General features: G+C 40.7%; 1 protein-coding gene across 17 annotated transcripts in view; it reads left to right on the plus strand.

Moving 5' to 3' along the window:
- Nucleotides 1-22610, plus strand: part of CYLD (CYLD lysine 63 deubiquitinase) — a 63678-nt gene that overhangs the window by 33532 nt on the left and 7536 nt on the right. For 7 of the 17 annotated variants that reach the window (XM_051846747.2, XM_070063178.1, XM_051846744.2 and 4 more), the window contains 8 exons: nucleotides 651-749; nucleotides 2454-2570; nucleotides 8947-9326; nucleotides 10522-10687; nucleotides 11957-12098; nucleotides 13337-13459; nucleotides 16920-17011; nucleotides 17861-17927. In XM_051846747.2, coding sequence (XP_051702707.1) covers nucleotides 651-749; nucleotides 2454-2570; nucleotides 8947-9326; nucleotides 10522-10687; nucleotides 11957-12098; nucleotides 13337-13459; nucleotides 16920-17011; nucleotides 17861-17927 — 1186 coding nt within the window. The remainder of the gene's footprint in view (nucleotides 1-650; nucleotides 750-2453; nucleotides 2571-8946; nucleotides 9327-10521; nucleotides 10688-11956; nucleotides 12099-13336; nucleotides 13460-16919; nucleotides 17012-17860; nucleotides 17928-22610) is intronic. The other 10 variants (XM_051846750.2, XM_070063185.1, XM_070063186.1 and 7 more) reach the window with 2 other exon arrangements.

Consider the following 22610-nt stretch of genomic DNA (forward strand, 5'->3'; position numbering starts at 1 on the left):
ATTTTTGCTATTCTTAGCATATGGTGTATATGTATTTTTTTGGATGGTGCATATTCTTTACTACAATACATATTCCTGACCAGACTTTTTTCAAAATATGTCCCATGAATACATTAGTCTTAGATGCTGAGTGGAATGGCACAGCAAAAGTTATCTCTCCTTGAGAGATTAAACCATGCACATTAGTAAATTAAAAGTATTGATTTTATGCAATAAAGAAATTATTTATCTTAGAATCTTCTAGAAATATTTGAGTACAGAACACTTTATAATGCACAGGGATGTTCTGAACCTACTGATCTGAGAAATGCTTCCAAAACTATGAGTAAGTTTTTTTTGGTAGTGTTTCAAAACATGAAATAAAATTGACACAAGTGATTAAATTTTCAAGCGGTTAAAGCATTTGGCTAAATTGTACTCTAGGGTTGAATTTTCTTTCAAAATTACATTTTGAAGCAGGGCATTGATTTTTCTTCCCCCATAGTAGTTCTCTTTCCATACTTTTGATGATCTTTAAGAAGAAATTCTAAAACTGTAACAATTCTGCTTTTCTGTTCAACAGTTATTTTTTGTTTTTGTAATTGTTTAATTATTATTTTCCTCCCATAAGAATTTGCTTTTATCTTTAAAAAACATATTTATTGTTTCAGATAGCGTGACACAGGAAAGGAGGCCTCCCAAACTTGCCTTTATGTCCAGAGGTGTTGGGGACAAGGGTTCATCCAGTCATAGCAAACCAAAGGCTACAGGTATGAATCAACAGGATACAATCCTTGGTAACTTACATGACATCTTATTTCCCACAGTATTAAAAGTATTATAAGTTATTACTCCTTAAAATGTATGTAGACTTTTTTCTTTCAAACTTTAATAGTTAAATTAAAAAATTTTTTATGTAGTGTTACTTAAGCTAAGGATTCCCAACCTTTCTTAGATGATGAGAAGTTTCTTGTGAGGATCTGTGTCTTTTCCTGGCCAACAATCACCTGCATTTTGAAACCCTGTCCTTGTAACATTTGTGTATATAGTTTAGAGTTGCAATTGTATAAAATAATCATATGTGGACAGTATCTTATAGGATAAAGTATACTTAAGTTTAATTGTGTAGATTTTGCTAACTGGCAAAGACATGGAACAGATTAAATTCCAAATTACTAAGTGGAAAGTTTTGTCTGTCTTCCAGAAACTACCTCACAGTCCATGTGGAGTCCACAGCTTTTGTGTTGTTGTTGTTGTTAGCTTCCACATACTTCATAGATTTACAGGGTGGTACTTAAACAAGCCAAACAGCTCATTTAAAAAGTTAAAAAATTTTTGTTAACTCAGGTGTGAGATAGGAGAAGAATATGTTTTCCTTAGTTATCTAGTGAACAAAACTATTTAAGCTTGTTTAAAAGGAAATTGTACTGTAAGAAATGTCATGTGACATCAGGCCCTGGGAAATTTAGAATTAATTGCAGGATATTTAAGGTAATAGTGTGTTTTGTGGTAACCTGTAGATCTACATAGGATAACTCAAACTTCTCACTCTCTCTCAAATATAAATAACCATGGTGTGTTAATTGTGTTGCAATAGATCTTAATTAAAGTATAGAGCTTCCTGCTTTAAGTTGAAAAAACAAAATCAAACCAACCCAGCTGCTGTGTGGGTTCTGGGTAGTCCACTGCTCTCCACTGTGTGATGTCTTCTGAAATAATACTGAGACAGGCAGTGTCTTCAAATATCCATGACGTAGTTAACTCTTACACTAAATAAATCCAATGAAGTAATAGTGGTTCACTTTTCAGATGTGAAAAAAATGAAACAAGGAATTTGATGACCAACAAGTCCAAAATGTTTAATCCTTTAGTCTTTTTAAACTTAATTTGTATGTAGATTTGTACATAGATTTGATGAGTTCTTCTGAAAAGAACTGTTTTAAAATACAGTCATTTGTCACTTAGCAATGGGGCTATGTTCAGAAAAATGCATTGTAGGCACATTTTTGAGGTGTGAACATCATAGAATGAATTTATACAAATATGATATGAACATTGTAGTAGGTGTAGTCAATTGTTAAGCAAAATGTTGTTATATAGCATGTGATTTTAATAGGTGAGCCGATAGGTTCATCACGTGAAATTGGAGAATGGTGATTTTTGACATTTGGAAGCAAGCTTTATTTAGCACAGGGAATGATTCTTAAAGGAATTCATTTAAATAAAAAATGCCTGCCTTAATGGACTCCCATTTCCCTCCTGTATTGACTCTTGGGCTGAAGAACCTTTATTACATTGCCAGAATGGCTGCCAAGTTGTTAAAAACTGAAGACAATAAGAAAATAGACTGTTTGTATCCATCTGTTGGTTATGTGAACAGTTGTTAATACCACATGCATATTTCTCATATTAAAAGAAAAGCCTATCACACCATATTGACTTTAATTTTAAAAGGAACTTTTCTTGTTCCATAGGATCTACCTCAGACCCTGGAAATAGAAACAGATCTGAATTATTTTATACCTTAAATGGGTCTTCTGTTGACTCACAACCACAATCCAAATCAAAAAATACATGGTACATTGATGAAGGTAATCTATAATTTTAGTGTTTTTTTTAATTATCCTCTCTTTAACACATCAGAGAAAAATGACTTTTTCATCAATACTTGTAGGTTTTAGAAACTGAATGAATAGAGCAGTCCTTATTAATATTGCTGACTATAATATTGTACACAATTTGAGCTGCAAATTTATGCAACATTTAAAAATGTGTCCGTAGCTTGATCTCTTCTCTTTACTGATCCGTGTAGGGGAGAAGCACTCCAGAACAAATTAAAGACTTTGCTGTCTCTGTCTGTCTTAGCTTCTTTGAAGCACTCCCTTTTAAAAACTCTAGCTTCCTGCTTCTGGGATCATTTTCTTCAGGTTTATTCCTTTCTTCATTCATCTGATGAACAACTCTGTGCCAGGCATTCTTCTGTGCATGGAGGTTACAGTGGCACAAAGAAGTAGAGGTGCTCCTTGCCCCTTTTGGTTAAGGAGGTCGTGAATGAAGCAGTCACTGGAACCGACGGAGCACTGCAGCGTGAGCGCAGTGAGAGCAGAGGATGGGCTTACTAGAGGACTTCTCCTCGGGGCTCCAAGGGATTCTCTGAGCAGCTCACCTGTGCTTAGGTTTGTTAGAAGGCAGCAACGTGAAAGGGGACAGAGACCCTTTTAGGCAGAAGGAATAGCGTTTGTAAAGGCCCTGTGGAAGAATGGAGCCTGATGTTTGCCAAGGCCTATGAAGAGCACAGTAGCTAGAGCAGAGAGAGAGGGTATACATATTCTGAGATGAGAATGGGAGATAATCAGAGCCAGGGCGTGTGCAGCCTGGAGTGCCCTGTTGAAGGAAAATGGGGAGCCACTGAAGGGTTTTCAGCACGGAGTGGCATGACTAAGTTGACCTTTTGGAAAGATTGCTCTGGCTGTGGTGCAGACAGTGGATTGAAGTGGGGACTATGAATGCTAGGACTTACTGAAGCCTGTTGCAGGGCCCAGTAATAAATTGTAGTAGCTGGAACTAGACTTGGGGAACAAAATGGAGGGGCGTGGTTGGGTATAAGAGATACTTAGAAAGTGAATTGAAAGGACAGTCAGAAAATGAGAGTCAAGAAAGAAAGAGATGTCAGTGAACACGTCTGGTTTTCTGGCTTGCAGAGTCAGATGGTGGCAGAGGAAGGTGATGAGTTGTCCTGAATGTGTTGAGTTGGTATGCCCTGTTAAAGATGTTGAGTTGCTGAATTGTGAAGTAGGCAGTTGAAGTAGAGGTCTGGAGCTTAGAAGAGAGGTAAGAATTAGATAAATAAACTTTTAGGTTGTGAATAATATTACACAAGGAAAGAGTGGCTATGGAAGGCATGAGTTAAGACTGAACCTTAAGAAACTTAATGGTTGGGTTTGAAGGAGGAAAAGTCATCGAAAGATACAGAAAAAGTGACAAGAGGGATATGGGGAAGATGCTTTTGAGTCAGGAAGCCATGGAACAATTGGGCAGCAGTATTGACTGCTCTTGATAGGCCAGGAAAGGTGAAGACCACACAGTGCCCTATGGGGTTAGCACCCAGGGCCATTGCTGACCTTGGTCAGTTGTGTCAGACGACTGGAGCATGCCAAGGGTAAGAAGTGAAGAAGTAGAGAAGTGAGTCCAGCTGCCTAAAATAGGAATTGGGACGTCATCCTGGACTTTCTCTCTCTCTCATTAGTCATAAGTAATCGTCACAAAGTCCTCTGGATTTCCTCTCTTCAATATTGCTAGAGTCTTTCCCCACTTCATTTCTGTCTTATTTCTGACCCATGGCTGTAGTTCAGATCCTTCATTTCTTCCTGTCTGGATGAATGCAGTGGCCAAACCTGTGTTCCTGCCACAGTCTTGCTTCTGTTAAATTTCTTCTGAACAGTAACTGTCAGCAGCAGCAGCAGCAGCAGCAGCCCTGTCTTTACCCTTGTCATCATTGCAACTGGTATTTCCTGAGCACTTACTGCATTATTGTATTTAATCCTCACAGCAGTTTTATGATCTTTGTATGTATTCATTTACTGTTTTGTCATCGTTAGATAACTTGCCTAAGGTCACCGGGCTGTGGTCCTGAAGTCAGTGTTCCAACCCAGGTCTGTTTGACACCCGAGCTCATGCTTGTAATCACTACACTATGGCTCTCTTCACTTTCCTATCTGAGTGCCTTTTCTGAAGCTATGTTTCCTCGTGCCTCTCCTTCGCTTAGTACGTATTAGTTTTTCACTAGCACTTGAAGACAACATTGAACTTTCTTTCTTTGACATGTTAGACTCTTGCGGTGTAACCCTGACTCATCTCTGTCATTTCCCCTGAACTTGGGCCATTCTTGGGATACACACTGCCGTCCCTTTTTGTGCTGCCCAAAGTCCTTTCTGCTCCTCCATCTCCACGGCTTACTTCTACTCACCTCTTAATTCACAGCCTGTTAGTTTATCCAGAAACCCTTGCCTTTCCTCTCCTACTTCTCCTAATTTAGGCCATGTATCATCAAAGTGGTTTGTTTACTTGCCTATCTCATCTGCCACATTATGTCCTAGTGTTTGCACAGGCTTAGTACCTAGTAGATCTCATAACTGTGTTTAAGCTAAATGAAAATAAGAATGTGAGAGTACTGTAGTGACTTTGTAGTGATCATATGGATTCAGTTACAGAGTAAAACACATCCGACAGTGTAATGGTGAAAATCTGCTGTTAAGGAAGTTCAGCTTAGATACTCACATGGGAAATGATTTTTGTCTTCTCCCTGCTTTCATCTCTACACTGAGTGGAGCGGTGAAGATAGGCAGCCAGGCCTTTACTTCTCAAGAATTCTTCGTAGGCAAGAGCAGGCGGCTAGGTAAGCTGGTGCTGCTTCCCCCAGGAAGCTCCTATCTCCTGATAGACTGCTGTTGTTAAGATGTGGCCTGAAACAAGCAACCAAAACCAAAACAAGCAAACAAAAGGTGTGGCCCGTGTGTTAGTAGGTACCGGAGTCTAAAAATTCTCCTGGAGTGTGTCTGGCACAGTCCGTTGGAGAATCACAGGCCCGCCCTCTTGCCTTGTTGTGACTGGCAGATTTGGTGATTCTTTTCCTGTGCGGTGATTTCTTTCTAAGGAAATAGGTTTTTTGTAATCTGGGTAATGTCACTTCTTTAAGTGAATGCTATTAATTTTGTCTTTCTTGTAAATACAGATTCTGTATTGTAGGGGAATATTCCTAACCTCTTGATTCTACTAGAAACTGGTCTAATGTTGCATAAGAATTTCATGAAATAATAGTGATCCTAAAAGACCCATGTGGAACATGGAGTAGGCCTTCGTTACTAAATTTGAAAATTGAAACAATTTAGATGTAAAAGAACATTATTTCTGTAGTTAATTTTACTTACACATTTAAAAAGCTTTTCTTTGTAACATTTGGTTCATTTTCTCACTTTTTCTTTTACAAATATTTGCTTGGATTAGTGGCTATACCAAATGTTATGGATTCAATTGTGGAAGACAGACAAAGCTAACAAAGTCACTGTGCTTATAGTGGGGAAATAGTTGATTGTGACCTGTGCAGAGGAGGGAATGAGCAACATGGTAGCAACAGGGTTGGGCTGGAAAAGATTCTTCCAGGAAAGGTTTTGGGCTGAGATCTAATGTGAGTCAGAACCTGCAGGGAAAGAGCTTGGAAGAGCATTCCAGGCAGAGGAAGTAGTGTAGGCAAAGGCCCGGAGGCGAAGGTGCATTGGAGAAACAGGAAGTAGGCCAGAGTGGCTGCAGCATTGTAAACAAGGAAAAGAGTGGTGAGCAATGAGTTCGGATAGGTAGGTAGGGAGCTAGTTCATCCAGAATCTCATAGATCTAGGTAAGAAATTAGTACTTACTCTAAGAATATTACAAAGCCGTTAGATGGCTTTAAGCCAGGGGATGATAGACTGTCACCTAAGATCTTTACATTTTAAAAAGATTTGCTAGCTGTTGTATGATGAATAGATTGGAGGGGGACAAGAAGGGAGGCGTGGGAACCTGGTTAGATGCTGGTTGAAGAGTGGAAGATAATGGTACCTCGCATTAGGGAGATACTGGTTGATGTTAAGAGAAATGGACAAATTTCAGATAGAACCAGCAGTACTTGCTATACAGATTCAGATGTTGGACCTGGGGGATTCGATTTGAGAAAGGGTGAAATAATTTTTTAAATGTTAGATTAAATATTATTTCTAAAGAACTTTAAGTAAGCAAGGTATAAAACACAGTAGGTTTAAAGTGCAGTTGATATCCATGTAGGTACTGCTCAGTTTAAGAAAAAGACCTTTATCGTTACCTTTGAGATCCTCTGGTGTCTTCCTAATCCCGTTGCCATCACTGTCTCCTCTGAGCTACCATCATCTTAAATTTGATGTTTTATGATTCTCTTGTTTTGCCTCACAGTCCATCACTAAGCTTTGTGTACCTAAACAGTATGCTGTTAGTTCTTTGTGATTTTGAGCTTTATGTACAAGGAATCACATTGCATTCAGTGTTGTTTAATTAAGTGCCTCCCTTAACATGAAGTTCCTAAGATTCATCCAAGTTGTAGTAGGAATATGTGATTGTAAATTTCTTCATTTTCATTACTGTATCATCTTTCATGATATGAATATACCATAATTTAATTGTCTATTTGGCCATCGATAGACATTTGAATTGTTTTTATTCTCTTGCTGTTATTATCAGCTGTTATTAATATTCTTACATGTGTCTAGGAGTGGTGTCACTGGGATGTGGGATGTACACATCTTCCCTTCACTAAATGACCCCAAACTGTTTTCCAAAGAAGTTATACTGGTTTGTACCCCGATACACTTATAAACAGCAGGATCTTAATTTCTCTCATTTGTGGAGTCCAAGATAAAAGTGCCTGCAGCCTTGGTGTGTGGAGGGGACCTGCTTTCTGGTTCAGCGAGGACCACCTTTTTGCGTGTCCTCACTGGTGAAAGGGGCAGGGGAGTTCTCTGGGCCACTTTTAAGCGGGTCCTAGCATCGTTCATGAGGATCTCGTCTGTATGGCCTGTTTACCTCCCAAAGACCTCACCTCCGAATGGCCTTGCCCTGGAGATTAGGTTTCAGTCTGTGAACTTAGAGGGCCTGCGTGTGCAGTCTGTAACGCACGCCCATCAGTGTTGTGTGAGAGTATCAGTTGCTTCTCATCCTTACCCACAGGTGATATTCTAAGACCTTTATTTTGAACTGATATCTCATGTTGGTTTGGTTTTCATTTTCCTATTTATTAGTGAGGACAAGAATAATTTCATTGATTGTTGGCAATTTGGATGTCTTCTGTGAATTGCCTTTTCAAGTTTTTTTGGTCTATTTTTCTTTTTTCTTACTGATTTATAAACTTTTTTTTTTAAAGTTTTAGTCCTTTGTCTCCTACTATGTATTGCAAATATGTTCTTGTTTGCTCAGATTTTCACTCTTGCTCTGCCGCCTTTTAATGAGCAAGGAGTTCTTAATATCATGTGACCATATTTTTCAATCTTTTTGTATAATTTGTATTCACCTGTTTAAGAAATTTCTCTCTACCCTGAAGTTACCATTTTCCAGGTTTATGATGTTCCCTTTCACATTTGTTTTAAAGCCATCTGGGGCTGACTTGGTGCAGATTATGAGTAGGATTCTATTTTACCTTTTGGAAAACATCAGGAGAACCGATGATCTCAATTCTATTCACAGCTCAGCCTTCCCCTGACGACCTGCAGTGCCTGCTGGCAGCTGTGCTAGTTATTTTAAGGGAGCACCTTTGGACTATGGCTCTCTTTACGGGTGTTTGCTTTCTGTTTTTGTGTTTCTCCTGGCTTTGAGCTTTTTAATATATCTGTTTTTCATTCATTTATGTTCTTTTATTTATTCTTGCTTGCTTTGGAGAGCATTTAAGTCTTTTAACTTTTTCAGTTCTATGCTGAATTCTTTAATGTTTAGCTTTTCTTTTTTTAAGATAAACTACTTAGTTTGTAAATGTCCTTTATAAGTGTTGCTTTAGCTGGGTCTACAAATGTTCTTTCTTTCCTTTTCCACTTTCCTTTTTCTTTATTTTTATAACGTATTATCATTTGTTCTTTGATCCGTTAGTTGTTTAGAAACATTTATTATTTTTTTGCCATCATTTTGCACTAATTTCTAACTTTTATTATGGACAGCAAATATAACTTACATGATTCACTACAATCCTACATTTTGTTGGCTTGAACAACTGCATGTCATTTACTGAGGTAGAGAAGTGTGGTGATTGGGCGGAGAAGCAAGAACACTGGTTTGGAGAGAAGTTTGTGATACCTACAAGAATCCTAGTAGAGAGGCCATGCGGGCAGTTGGACTGGCTCTGTCTGTTAATTTTCAGAGGTGTAAAGCGTGTTTCCTCTTCTCAGATGAGCTTCTCTAACTGAGAATACTCTCTCGTAGTTGCAGAAGACCCTGCGAAGTCGCTCACAGAGCTCTCTCCAGACTATGGCCATTCTTCACCGCCCCTGCAGCCTCCCTCCGTGAACTCCTTATCCAGCGAGAACAGATTTCACTCCTTACCGTTCAGTCTGACCAAGATGCCCAACACCAATGGAAGCATTGGTCACAGTCCACTTTCTCTGTCCGTTCAGTCTGTGATGGGAGAGCTAAACAATGCCCCTGTCCAGGAGAGCCCACCCCTGCCTATGTCTTCCAGCAACTCGCATGGTCTAGAAGTGGGCTCACTGGCTGAAGTGAAAGAGAATCCACCCTTCTATGGGGTAATCCGCTGGATTGGTCAGCCTCCAGGACTCAATGAAGTACTAGCTGGACTGGAACTGGTAATTTAATTTGACCTAAAAATTGCATTTCTTTTCTATATGAGGTTTTGTGTAGATTTTCCCCTACTAGATGTTTTTGGAAAACTGTTGTATTTGTAAAAAAACAAAAACAACCCTATAGAAAAATGTTGCAACTGTGCTGCCTAAATCCCCTTTGCTACCCACAAAGCTGCTGCCTCAGTTGTTCCAAATGCGGGGTGATCTGTGTTCATGGAAGGAAAGCGGGCTTTTAGGCTAATGTATTTCGGCTCCTTATGGTAAACAGAACCCAGTAAAGGAGGCAAATCTGTTGTCAGCTTTTCTGTTTTTTTTTCCCCCCTCAGCCTCCCTTTCCCAATATGTTTTAATAGTTGTATCAGTGACTTTAAAATTAATCACAATTTTCCGAGATCTTTGGTAGAGGGAAGGATTTTCCTCTGAGAGAACAGGGAAGCGTGTTGTTTCCTATTTCATAATGCAGAGAGGAAGATGTGAGTACATTTATTTTCTGCCTAAATCTATTTTTTACTTGTTTGTTTCTATTATTAACAATATTTATTTACTTATTTGAAATGCAGAGTAACAGAGGGATGGAGATAGAGAGAGAGAGAACAAGCTCTTTTGTTCTAATTCATTCCCCAAACAACTGTACTGGCCAGGGCTGGACTAGGCTAAAACTAAGAGTCAGGAATGCGATCTGGGTCTCCCATGTGGGTGGTGGGGCCCCGGCACTTCGACATCATTTGTTGCTTTCCCAGGCACATTAGGAGGAGGCTGGATCAGAAGCAGAGCAGCCAGGACTTGACCTGGCACTCTAATATGAGATGCCATTGTCACAGGTGGCAGCTTAACCTGCTGGGTTGCAATGCTGGCCCCATATGTGTTATTTTTTGCTTTAACAACCCTCTTCTTCCGTCTTCTCCCTTATTTTAATACTTGTGGAAATGATACAGGAAAGTCAGTTAATCAAAGGAAGATTTAGGCTTATAATCTGAAAGGAAATATATTGAGGTCTTCCTGCTGGGTCAAGGAATATATTAGCTGTGGGCTGAAAGCACTGCTTAGTCAACCCTGCTTCCTGCCGTCATTCTTAGTAACAATGTGAAGAGGGAATTCCAAGAAAGTGCAACCTAGAGACAAGTGTTGGAAACTTGACTTGTTTGTATACTGTCTGGCCAGATGCAGCATGAGGCATGTGGAAGCTTTTGTTTTCCAGGAGGACGAATGTGCAGGTTGCACAGATGGAACCTTTAGGGGCACGCGGTACTTCACCTGTGCCCTGAAGAAGGCGCTGTTTGTTAAACTGAAGAGCTGCAGGCCTGACTCCAGGTTTGCATCGCTGCAGCCCGTCTCCAATCAGATTGAACGCTGTAACTCTTTAGGTATTTAGATGCTCTTCCTTTATTTGCCATCCCAAATGATACCAATTCTATTTTTTAAAAATATTTATTTATTTTAAAGTCAGAGTTACACAGAGAGAAGGAGAGGCAGAGAGAGAGAGAGAGAGAAAGAGAGAGAAAGAGAAAGAGAGAAAGAGAAAGAGAGAAAGAAAGAAAGAGAGAGAGAGTGTTCCATCCATTGGTTCACTCTCTAATTGGCTGCAAAGGCTGGAGCTGTGCCTATCTGAAGCCAGGAGCCAGGAGCTTCTTCAGGGTCTCCCATGTGGGTGCGGGAGCCCAAGGCCTTGGGCCATCTTCTACTCTTTCCCAGGCCATAGCAGAGAGCTGGATCGGAAGTGGAGCAGCTGGATCTTGAACTGGCGCCCATATGGGATGCCGGCACTGCAGGCAGCGACTTTACCAGCTACACCACTGCACCAGCCCCAGCACCAGTTCTAATCTCACACCACTTTGCATTAGGTGATGGTGGCTACATGATTACTTCATGTAAACAGAAGTTAGTTATTGTAAGAGGGGACATTTAAAAAAAATGTTAGTTTGGGAAAGTGGGACTTAAGTAAAAAACAGTGGGGATTACTTTTTACTACTGCCTACAGACATCTAATCTTCAGTAATAGAGAAAACAGAAGTTGAAATGTCACTATGTTTTTGGCACTGACTTCTCTGTCAGTATATTGCTTAAGAATATCAGTAAACATGTCCCATGAAGACATCGCTGTTGGCGCTGGGAGCTTCAGGTGGGTGGCGGGGGATGACGCTCCTCATCACTTGTCCGGGGCAGCAGGTCTCGCTGCTGTGCCTTCCTGGTTCTGGACTGTAATGGTGAGGTGTCTTGTGGGTTGAGCAGGTGTCAGCATGAAAGCCATCTTTGTGAAGGATGCTTTTCATTATGTTGAAACCATATTTTGAAATTTTTTATTTTTTCAGACTGGCAGCATCTTCAGGTATATGATAAAACATTTGGAAAACAAGTATTTTAGTGGCCATATGCTTTGTATGTTACTTAGTGTCATTTTTTTAAGTTGTAGAAGAAGTGAGGTTGAAAAATAGGATTTTCATAAGCCATGCTGAATAGCAGCCTACCAAAGCCTGCTGCAAAAGTTAAGAAATGGATTTTGCATCAAAATACCAAAAAATAGATTTTAAATGAATAAATATATGTGAGATAAATATTGTATAGTAATACTTTTTATTGTACATGCTGTAATGTGATAGTTTAAAATAATTCTTTCCCATTTCTTTTTCTTTCAGCATTTGGAGGCTACTTAAGTGAGGTAGTAGAAGAAAATACTCCACCAAAAATGGAGAAAGAAGGTTTAGAGATAATGATTGGAAAGAAGAAAGGTATCCAGGGCCATTACAATTCTTGTTACTTAGACTCCACCCTATTCTGGTAAGTTTGAAATTAATGCAGTGGGTACACATAGTCCCTTGGGGGCAGGGACTGTATGTGTGAATGAGTTTGTGTGTGGGTGCATGTGTACATGTGACAGAATATGCAAACTGTCTCTGGTCGACCGGAGTTCAGGAAAGAAAGGAAGATTTGCTCTGCGTAGTACTGTACTCTGTGGAAGCAGTTGAATGTTGTCTCATGTGCCTACATCCAAAAATGAATATAAAAAAGAATGCAGCGACTATTGAGTGAGGCGAATGCTAGCCTAAGTGGAAGGATGTGGGAAATCCTATGACTGAAGAGAATAAGTACAGACTGTCTGTGTACTTATCAAACATGCTTGCAATGAGCCGTTGGTGGATAGATAACGAATTTGTTGTAGGAGGCAAAGGCAATCATAACAATTACTGTATTTTAAAAAATTGGTTTCTGTGAAAATACTGTCACCTTTGTATATATAATTTTCTTCCAAAGTGGATCAACTTGGAATCTTTAGGCTTTGAATATTGAGCTCTGAGGCTTGTCCACTATCAGTTAGATTGAGTGTGGCCTGCCAGCTCTGTCCAGCTCTGTTGTAGCAACTGGGAAGATAATAGAAGATGTTACAGGACAAAGGTAGGGAGAATAGAACTGGTGGGCCGTTTTGTTGGCAGGATAGTTTCAGTCCCTCAGATGTATTGATAAAAAGAAGCTTTATAGCACTGAGATGCTGCTTAGATTTTTCTGGAAAAAAAAGTCTGTTTTTAGCTAGATGTTCTTTTTCTTTGATACCTGCAAGTTAATGCTGTTAGTCATTCACAAGTGATTTTAGCATTTAAGAAAAGTTAGATCTATGCAAAGGACCTGGAGTGAGAGAAGTATGATATTGAATGTTGTTTGCAATGGGAAGAAGTTTCCAGCTTCCTTCTGTGTGGTCTGCAGCTTGACTCAGGTTTGTGACTCTAACTTTAGCAGGCAAGCTTGCTTTCTTAAAATACTGCAGGTAAGTTTACCTCCTTCAAAACTTTGCCTTTTCAGTATTAGCATTCCCTTTAGTCTGGAGGATCTCAGGCCCTGATGGTGGAGCCATGGAAATCTTCACAGGAATCTTGGTTTGTGAAACCTCTGGTCACAGAAACCATGCCTATTTATTTCATTTGTTCCCTGGTCTTTGCTTCTTTTCCTCTTCTTCTTTTTTTTTTTTTTTTCCTTGAAAGAATGTTTACAGTCTGAGGAAAAATACCCCCTTTGTTTTTCAGCTTGTTTGCTTTTAGTTCTGTTCTGGACACTGTGTTACTGAGACCCAAAGAAAAGAATGATGTCGAATATTATAGTGAAACGCAAGAGCTACTGAGGACAGAAATTGTTAATCCTCTGCGAATGTAAGTAGAAGATATATGTGTAGTAGAGTTATTTTGCTTTTATGTGATATGCTATTTTCTGTTTTTTTCATACAGTAATTATCCTCCGGTTTCATGTAATAAAACACTGGCCAAAGTTAGTTCTTTTGGTGAAATACTAATTTTTTTAAACTTTTGGCTCTTATATCTTCCTTTTCTTATTTAATACATTTAAATGTAGTCAATGACCGGCGCCGCAGCTCACTAGGCTAATCCTCTGCCTGCAGCGCCGGCACACCGGGTTCTAGTCCTGGTTGGGCCGCCAGTTCTGTCCTGGTTGCTCCTCTTTCAGTCCAGCTCTATGCTGTGGCCCGGGAGTGCAGTGGAGTATGGCCCAAGTGCTTGGGCCCTGCACCCGCATGGGAGACCAGGAGAAGTACCTGGCTCCTGGCTTCGGATCGGCGCAGCGCGCTGGCCATAGTGGCCATTTAGGGAGTGAACCAACAGACCTTTCTCTCTGTCTTTTTCTCTCACTGTGTAACTCTGCCTGTCCAAAAAAAAAAAAAAAAAAAAAAAAGTGGTCAAAATGTAGAACATGTTGCTTTCTGTGTGGTTTAAAAAGTTTTGGTATACAGGTCAAGTGTGCTTTATCTGAAACACTCGGGATCAGACTCGTTTCAGATTTTGGAGTTCTTCAGACTTTGAAATATTTGTATAAACTTTACAGGTTGGTCATCCCTAATCTGAAAATCGAGATCCCAAATGTCCCCTTGAATCTTGAAGCAATTCAGATTTGGGCTTTCTGATTTGCGGGTGCTTAACCTGTGCTAGAATTTAGCAGTTGCAGGTAGGCTTAACAAAGCTGATCAACAGTACTTGGGGCTCATCTTTGGGAATAATTGATTCCAACTCTGCTACTGACAGTAATCATGCTTATTAGTTGAATTGGTGTAGTCTGGCTTCTTAAACTTAACTTTTCTACAAGAAAAGGGGCAGGTGAAATTTCTTACTGCTTTTATACTGGAAACAGATGAGATGTATTTTAGTAAGATGTTTATTGGTTAAAGGAATATATTTAGGCCTCCACATCCCTCCCTTAAAAAACTGATTCTGAGATGAACATTTGGCTGAGCATTATTTTTTAAAGATTTATTTTATTTATTTGAAAGACAGAGTTACAGAGAGAGGTAGAGACAGAGAGAGAGATCTTCCATCTGCTGGTTCACTCCCCAGATGGCTGCAACGGCCGGAGCTGTGCCGATCTGAAGCCAGGAGCCAGGAGCTTCTTCTGGGTCTCCCAGGCGGGTGCAGGGACCAAGGACGTAGCCTATCTTCTACTGCTTTCCCAGGCCACAGCAGAAAGCTGGATTGGAAGAGGAGCAGCTGGGACTAGAACTGGCGCCCATATGGGATGCTGGTGCTTCAGGCCAGGGCTTTAACCCAGTGCACTACAATGCCAGCCCCCTGAGCATTTTTTTTTTTTTGAAGATTTATTTATTTATTTGAAAGGCAGAGTTACACAGAGAGAAGGAGAGACAGAGAGAGAGAGAGGTCTTCCATCTGCTGATTCACTCCCCAATTGGCTGCAACGGCCAGAGCTGTGCTGATCTGAAGCCAGGAGCTTCTTCCGGGTCTCCCATTGTTGGATGCAGGGGTCCGAGGACTTGGTCCATCTTCTACTGCTTTCCTAGGCCATAGCAGAGAGCTGGATGGAAGTAGAGCAGCTGGTACTTGAACCGGCACCTGTATGGGGTGCTAGCACTGCAGGCGGCGGCTTTACCTGCTATGCCACAGTGCCAGTCCGTTGAACTAGCATTTTTAAAAAGATTTATTTATTTATTTGAAGGTCAGAGTGGTAGAAAGAAAGAGGGACAGAAAGAAATCTTCCATCTACTGGTTCACTCCATAAATGGCTGCATCGGCCACGCCTGGACTAGGCTGAAGCCAGGGACCAGGAGCTTCATCTGGGACTCCTTTGTGGGAGGCAGGGGTCCAAGTACTTGGGCCAGCTTCTTTCTCAGGCACATTAGCAGGGAGGAGAAAAAAGAGAGAGAGAGGGAGTGAGGGAGTGGGGGGAGGTTTCATTTGCTGCTTCCCACTCCCCAAATGGCTTCACTAGCTGGGGCTGGGCCAAGCCAAAGCCAAGAGCCAGGAAGTCCATCCTGGTCTCTCATGTGGGTGGCAGCGTCCTAAGCACTTGGATCCTCCTCTGAGGCTTTCCCAGGTGCATTGGCAGGGAGCTGGATCAGGCAGCCCTGGGACACGGGATGTTAGCACTGCAAGTGACTTCAGGCCCTGTGCCACAACGTGAGCCCTTGCAGAAGCCTTCGATCTGTAGCAGCAGAATACTGTGCTGTCATGCGCATTCCCCGTACCTGCTCCAGCACAGCCCTGGGAGAGTGAACTGTGTAAGGATAAATTTCCCTGCTTGTGTCTTTTGTTTCCTTAAATTCTGTAATGAATGCTGTGATATTCTCACTCTTTAAGGTGAGTTGGTTTGCACATTAATTATTTTGTCTTATGCAAAATTTTAAGCATACTTTTTCCCCCCTCAAATAATTGATACTAGAATAAGACAGATCAAGCCCAAAACTTTAAGGAAAGCTACACTCTTTTCCTCCTTCATCCTCGACAGACGTTCTTTGAATACTATTGCCCATCCCCGTCCACTGTTGGAATGCCCTGTTTGGATCAAGTTTACCACATCCACAGCCCTCAGGCCTGCTAGATCCGCATGTTTTATTTGGTCCTGAAGCCTCTGCTTTCCCCATTGCAAGCTGCTCTGGGCAGAGGCCCTGTCTCTCTCTCTACTCCAGTCGTATTCCCGATGGCTGGCAGCTAGGAGTGGTATGGAGGCAGCAGATGCTCAATGTAAGTTGGTTGCAGGCAGCAAATAAGCGAATGACTGGTTAACATAAAAAGTGGATTGGCTGGTTCTGACCTGCTTTCCTGAAGCCCATCATGACCTCCATGTTTTCTTCTGAAGCCATTTTTCACATTTAGAGTTTTGTCCAGGATTGACGTTAAACTGAATGTGGCCCAAATTCCTCCAAACCTGAGTGGAAATGTCCTAGTTATGCTTATTGCATTGCAGATTGTAGACTTGTTAATCAGTTCCCTTTTCCATTTAGGCTATTTTACCCTTCAATATTTATAAGGGCTCTCTCTCTCTCACAATTGTATATTCCATTTTATAAAAGTAAATGCTTTCATTTCTTAAGCAAATCTTACTTAAAAAGTTAGCACAAACTTGTAAAATGTTTTTGTCTTATATTAGTACTTTATTTTGAAGGTGAATAATAGTGTCTGGGATAATTCTGTTCCTACAGCTTTAATTTTTTCAAACCGCAAGAAGTCTGTAATTGCATCCTTCAAATAATTAACTAGCCTATTGATTTATGACATATTGGAGTTATACAAGAATGGTGTGATTATTAAGAAGTGTTATATAATTTAGTATATATGCCAATATCAGCTAATTAATAGTCTTTTACTAACACAGATATGGATATGTGTGTGCCACAAAAATTATGAAACTGAGGAAAATACTTGAAAAAGTTGAGGCTGCATCAGGATTTACCTCTGAAGAAAAAGGTGACTGTCTTTGTTTAAGGTTTATGCATTAAAAATACCTTGAAAGCATATTTGTATGCAAATTATTAGCTGACATGTGTGTCTTTTATTTTAAATTAGAAATTGATTCCTAAGTAATGTATAATTTTCTCCCCTTTTAAAATCAATTCTTGCCTCTTCTAAAAGTGATGAATAATGAACCCCTTAAAGAAGGGGCTAGTTTCTAATACGTGAGTGAGTAGACATAGCTCTGTCTGTAGCAGTGATTCTCTGAGCTGCTGCTCTCTCAGCAATGAAAGCATTTACATTTTCCTACTTACTTTTTCTTATTATAGAAGGAGAATTAAAAAGGCTAACGAGGATAAAGTTTATGCCCAGAGATCAGCGTTTTAATCTCTTCATGGCTTTACTCAGAGATTCAGCTCCTGGCTTTGAACTTGTTAGGAACCTTCTATACCAGCTGTACTGCTTACAGGCTGCATGATTATTTAAATAGAAAGGAAAACAAGGCATAGTACAGATTTTATTCTACATACCCTAAGCCCCCCCAGAGAAATTAAATTATTTTACTATATATAAATCATTATGCTCTTTGAAATGTGAAAAAATGATAATAAAATTGAGGCAATATTTCATTTTTTAGTTTTATTTTTATCATGTTTTTCTGAAAAAGTTCTTTATATCATAGCCTTTAGATGTCCCTTGTATTTCTCCTTTGTCAGGAAAACTTGAAAAGTATGCTTTTAACTGAAAGAATATTTAAGTGAATGGAGCAGAATTTGATATATGAACATGACTTATGAATTTGAAAATTGAATGTGATTTAAAAATTTTACGTGTGACTTATTTGATTTTTTAATTTTCTCCTAGATCCTGAAGAATTCTTAAATATCCTATTTCATCATATTTTAAGGGTAGAACCACTGTTAAAAATAAGGTAACTTTTAGATTGTTACAGAAGCATTGAAAAAAAAAAAAAAGACAGTCTTTGTTTCCAGGGCCATCAGTCAGCAGATGTGCTTTCCTTAGTGGTTATTTACCATTGTATTGGTTTAGGACTGCATGTGTCCTATAAATGCAATGATAAATGCAAAATTATATTAATCATTATGTGCTACAGAGTGCCTCCTTAACTTGAATAAGTCCAATGTAAATTTGTACTTTTAATTTTAACCCTAGTTATAAATATTGCAATTCATTTTCAAATGAAATTGTGTATATATGTAATTTAAATTAATAGGCCCTTTAAGAGAATCTCATTCTAATCTAATCACTATGAGAGCATTGTTTTTTGCCTACCTATCATTCAGAGAATTAATTGAGCCTTAAATTAGCTCTTTTGTTCTCAGCTCTAGAACTCAATCTTTTTTCCCCATGTGTTGAATAAAAACCTTGAGTTTAATGCAGTCATGTTCTTAGTGAGATGTTCTTTTATTTTTTAAAGATTTATTTATTTGAAAGACAAATTAGAGAGAGAGAGAGAGAGAGGTTTTCCATCCACTGGTTCACTCCCCAAATGGCTGCAATGAGAGAGAGAGAGAGAGAGGTTTTCCATCCACTGGTTCACTCCCCAAATGGCTGCAATGCTGGAGTTGGGCTGATCCGAAGCCAGGAGCCAGGAGCTTCTCTGGGTCTCCCATGCTGGTGCAGGGGCCCAAGGACCTGGGCCATCTTCTATTGCTTTCCCAGGCCACAGCAGAGGGCTAGAAAGGAAGTGGAGCAGCTGGGACGACTCCAACTGGCGCCCATATGGGATGCTGGTACTGCAGGCTGGGCTTTACCCTCTATGCCACAGCGCCGGCCCCTAAATGTGGTTGCACTTTCCATTTAGTGTGAATGTTCACAGTCAAAATGGTGAACCTTTTTGCATTTTGGTCTGGGTTTCTCTGCTGAGAATCTTGGTAATATACTTTTACTTCCCAGAAAGCTAATTATAGACAAGTACTCTTGCCTACTTCTGTCTTAGGTGATGTTGCTTATGTCGTTGTTGACTTGGTGAGTGAGAAGAAGGAAGTGGGGCCAGTGCCACATTATAGTTTCACATTGTTTGGGAAGTTTTAACAGATTAAGTCGTATAGGACACACAAACATCCAGGAGTATGTATGTATGTATTTATATTTATTTGAGAGGCAAAGAAATAGAAACCGATAGAGAACACACCCATCTGCTGGTTCACTCCTGAAATGGCCACAGTGGCTGGGAGCTGGGAACTCGAAGTCTCAGACATGGGTGCTGGAGTCGTCAGCAGTGCACACCAGAGCCTGCGTTAACAGGATGCTGGAGTCAGGCTGCAGAGGGGTGCGGGGCCCAGGTGCTCTTGATGCGGGCCACGGACGTATTAACCAGCTTCTTAGCCACCAGGCCAAGCACCCTCCCCATGGAGTGTGTATGTATTACCTGTTCAAAGATAGCAATAGCCATCTGTGTCCCTAGAAACATCCTGGAATTGTATAGAAACTATTAGAAGTAAGAGAAATGTTCGTAATTTGGCTATGGGAAAAAATAATCATGGAAAAATCAATAGCATTTCTATATATACTTTTAAGCAGATTGTAAAAAAGAGTAATTTCATACCACATGAAAATAGAAAATACTAAGAAATTCATTTTTCTGAGGTAGATTTTTAAGACATCTTAAACAGAGCTAAAAGATGTTTTGATTAGTTAAAACGATTGTGTCCTAGGTAGTAAGATTAAATACTTCAAAGATGTTATTTTTTTGCAGAATAGTTTGCATGTAAGCATTTAGATCTGAAATGATTTTTAGAATCCTCTACAAAATGAGTTGGGTGAAATTATTAAAGAATTTTTAAAAATAGTTCTATCATAAGCTATAGCAACAAAGAAATATACTTTAAAATAGAATGTGATACGGTACAAAATTAGAAATATGAGCCAGTGCTGCGGCTCACTAGGCTAATCCTCCGCCTTGCGGCGCCAGCACACCGGGTTCTAGTCCCAGTCGGGGCGCTGGATTCTGTCCCAGTTGCCCCTCTTCCAGGCCAGCTCTCTGCTGTGGCCAGGGAGTGCAGTGGAGGATGGCCCAAGTACTTGGGCCCTGCACCCCATGGGAGACCAGGATAAGTACCTGGCTCACCTGGCTCCTGCCATCGGATTAGCGCGGTGTGCCGGCTGCAGCGTGCCAGCCATTGGAGGGTGAACCGACGGCAAAAGGAAGACCTTTCTCTCTGTCTCTCTCTCTCACTGTCCACTGTGGGGAGCAATCCGGACTAGACTGAGTTACTGGAATTAAGACTTATTCTATGCATCTGCTCTCCCACAATATGGCGCTGGGAGAGAAGTAAACAGCTTCTGCACAGCTGCCTCCAGTTCAGCTAATAAACTGTAGGACTTGCTCCTGACTGGAGGAGAGCAGCGTACTCGGCGTGTGGGCAGCCGAGTTAGGATTGGCGGAGGAGGATTATAAAGGAGGAGAGAGACGGCATGCACCAGGAACATCTATGGGGAACATCTAAGGGGAACACCTGGGGAACACCTGGGGAACACCTGTGCAGCCCCCGAGAGAGCCGGCCGGCGGTGTGCCGCTCCCCTGCGGAAGTGGGGAATGTGGCCAGGGGGAACTGCCCTTCCACGGAGGTGGAAGGGATAGTAGCCAACCCAGGAAGAACCAGCAGCAAACCCGGGGAGGGCCGAGCAGACAGAAAGAACAGCGCAGGGTCCTGTGTCGCTCCTCCACGAAAACGGGGAGCGACAGTCCACTCTACCTGTCAAAAAAAAAAAAAAAAAAAAAAAAAAAAAAAAAGAAAAGAAAAGAAATATGGATAAATGGAACTGAACAGAAAGCTCTGAAGTAGAATTAGCTGTATGTAGTATTTCAGTATCTTGTAAGTCAGCCTCCAAACACAAGTCAAGAAGGAAAGATGTGTTAATGGATGAGGTAGGAAATCTAGCAGGCACTTTGGGAGAAAAAAAAGTTAATTTTGTTTCTCCTCTTAGAGAGATAAATTCCAGGTGCTTTAAACTGTTGTTTCCATCCTGGCTTTTTCCTAGCCAACTACCTAATGGATGTAATGCACTCCCAGTAATAACCTAGGTCGAACACCGCGCTGAGTCCCAGTGTGGGTTCGGAGGGACCACTTCTGAGTCTGAAAGCCTTGTGAAGTTGAAGGACCCTGGGAAGTTCTTTATCCCCTGAGGGCTATGCATCCCTTCAGACCCCAAATCCACCTCTTTATATTGAGAATTACCACTGAAGATCATGAAATAGGGGTGGGCTTTTGGCATAGAGGTGAAGACACTGCTTGGGATGCCCACATCACATATCGAGTACCTGGATTTGAGTCCTGGCTCCCTTCCTGGATCCCGCCTCCTTCTAATGTGCACCCTGGGAAGCAGCAGGTGATGGCTCAATTAATTAGACCCTTGCCACACACATCAGAGACCCAGATTGAATTCTGGGCTCCTGGCTTTGGCCTGGCCCAACCCTGGCTGTTGCAGGCATCTGGGGAGTGAACCAGCAGATGAGTGAACTCTGCCTCTCTGCCTTTCAAATAAATAATTTTTTTAAAAAAATTGTACAGTGGTATTTTGAGTTGGCCAGTTTTTTTCAGGTGTCTGTTCTCCCCTCAATTAACCTTTCTTCCTGACTGGGGGAGAGTCAGCTGATGCAACAGATAGGAAGATGAATACCTTAAAAATCTGAAGCAATCTCAAAAGAAACTGTTAGATGGGTATTATTAAATGATAGAAGAGACAGAAGCAGGACTGGATACCAGTAGAAGATGAAAGCAGATTTGATAATAAGCTAAATCAAACAAGCAAGATTAGAATTTTCAGAAATGGAAAATATGCCCTGGGTAGGAGGGTGTGCCTTACTGGATACGCACAGCTGGAGAGAGAATTGCTCATTTGGAAGGTGGAGCTTAATAAAGTACCCGGGATGCAACCCAGAGGGATAAAGAATGGGAGACAAGAAAGAGGCTGAGACGTAGAAGGAGACCTTCGAGAGACTAGGGAAGAAGCAATGTTTCAAGCGATAATAGCTGAAGAATATTCAGAATTCTCGACAGACTTACATTCTAAGAATAATGCTGCACAAAATTCCTGAGCTGGAAGAACGAGTACAGAATTACCACTCAGAGACTTATAACAGGGTGTACTTCAGTAAGACAAAGCTGAATTTAGAATAAAGGAGTAGGATGCAAGAAACCAGGAAGAATCAAGAAATTGGGAAACTTGGGTATTTTAAGCCTTCTCATTTGAAAACCAATAATATGGGTGGTAATAAAAGTGACTATTTGTGTGTGCAGTGTTAAAGACAAGGTGATACTAAAGTGAGAACCACTCACCAAAAAGGGTGGTGATTGGAGGCAAAGTCTTCCAGGAAAATGGATACCTCAGCACCAAGAGGCGAAATGGGGCGTGTCCGATTGTGTTACTGAGTGCGCACTGTAGGACATGGTCTGAATGTCCTCACTACGTGGCTATTTCATGTCTGCATTATAGTCCACATTCTGGATGGCCCAGAATCCGGAAAGAATGTTAGTGGGTACTAATTATTGTCACAAAGAAATATAGACCAAAATTGTACAAATCCATGAATGTTTTTGTCATCTCTGTAGATGTCCATCCTTCTGCCCCAGTAGAAGATGTCCATCCA

The sequence above is a fragment of the Oryctolagus cuniculus genome, chromosome 18, assembly GCF_964237555.1.
Source record: "Oryctolagus cuniculus chromosome 18, mOryCun1.1, whole genome shotgun sequence".
Lineage (NCBI taxonomy): Eukaryota > Metazoa > Chordata > Mammalia > Lagomorpha > Leporidae > Oryctolagus > Oryctolagus cuniculus.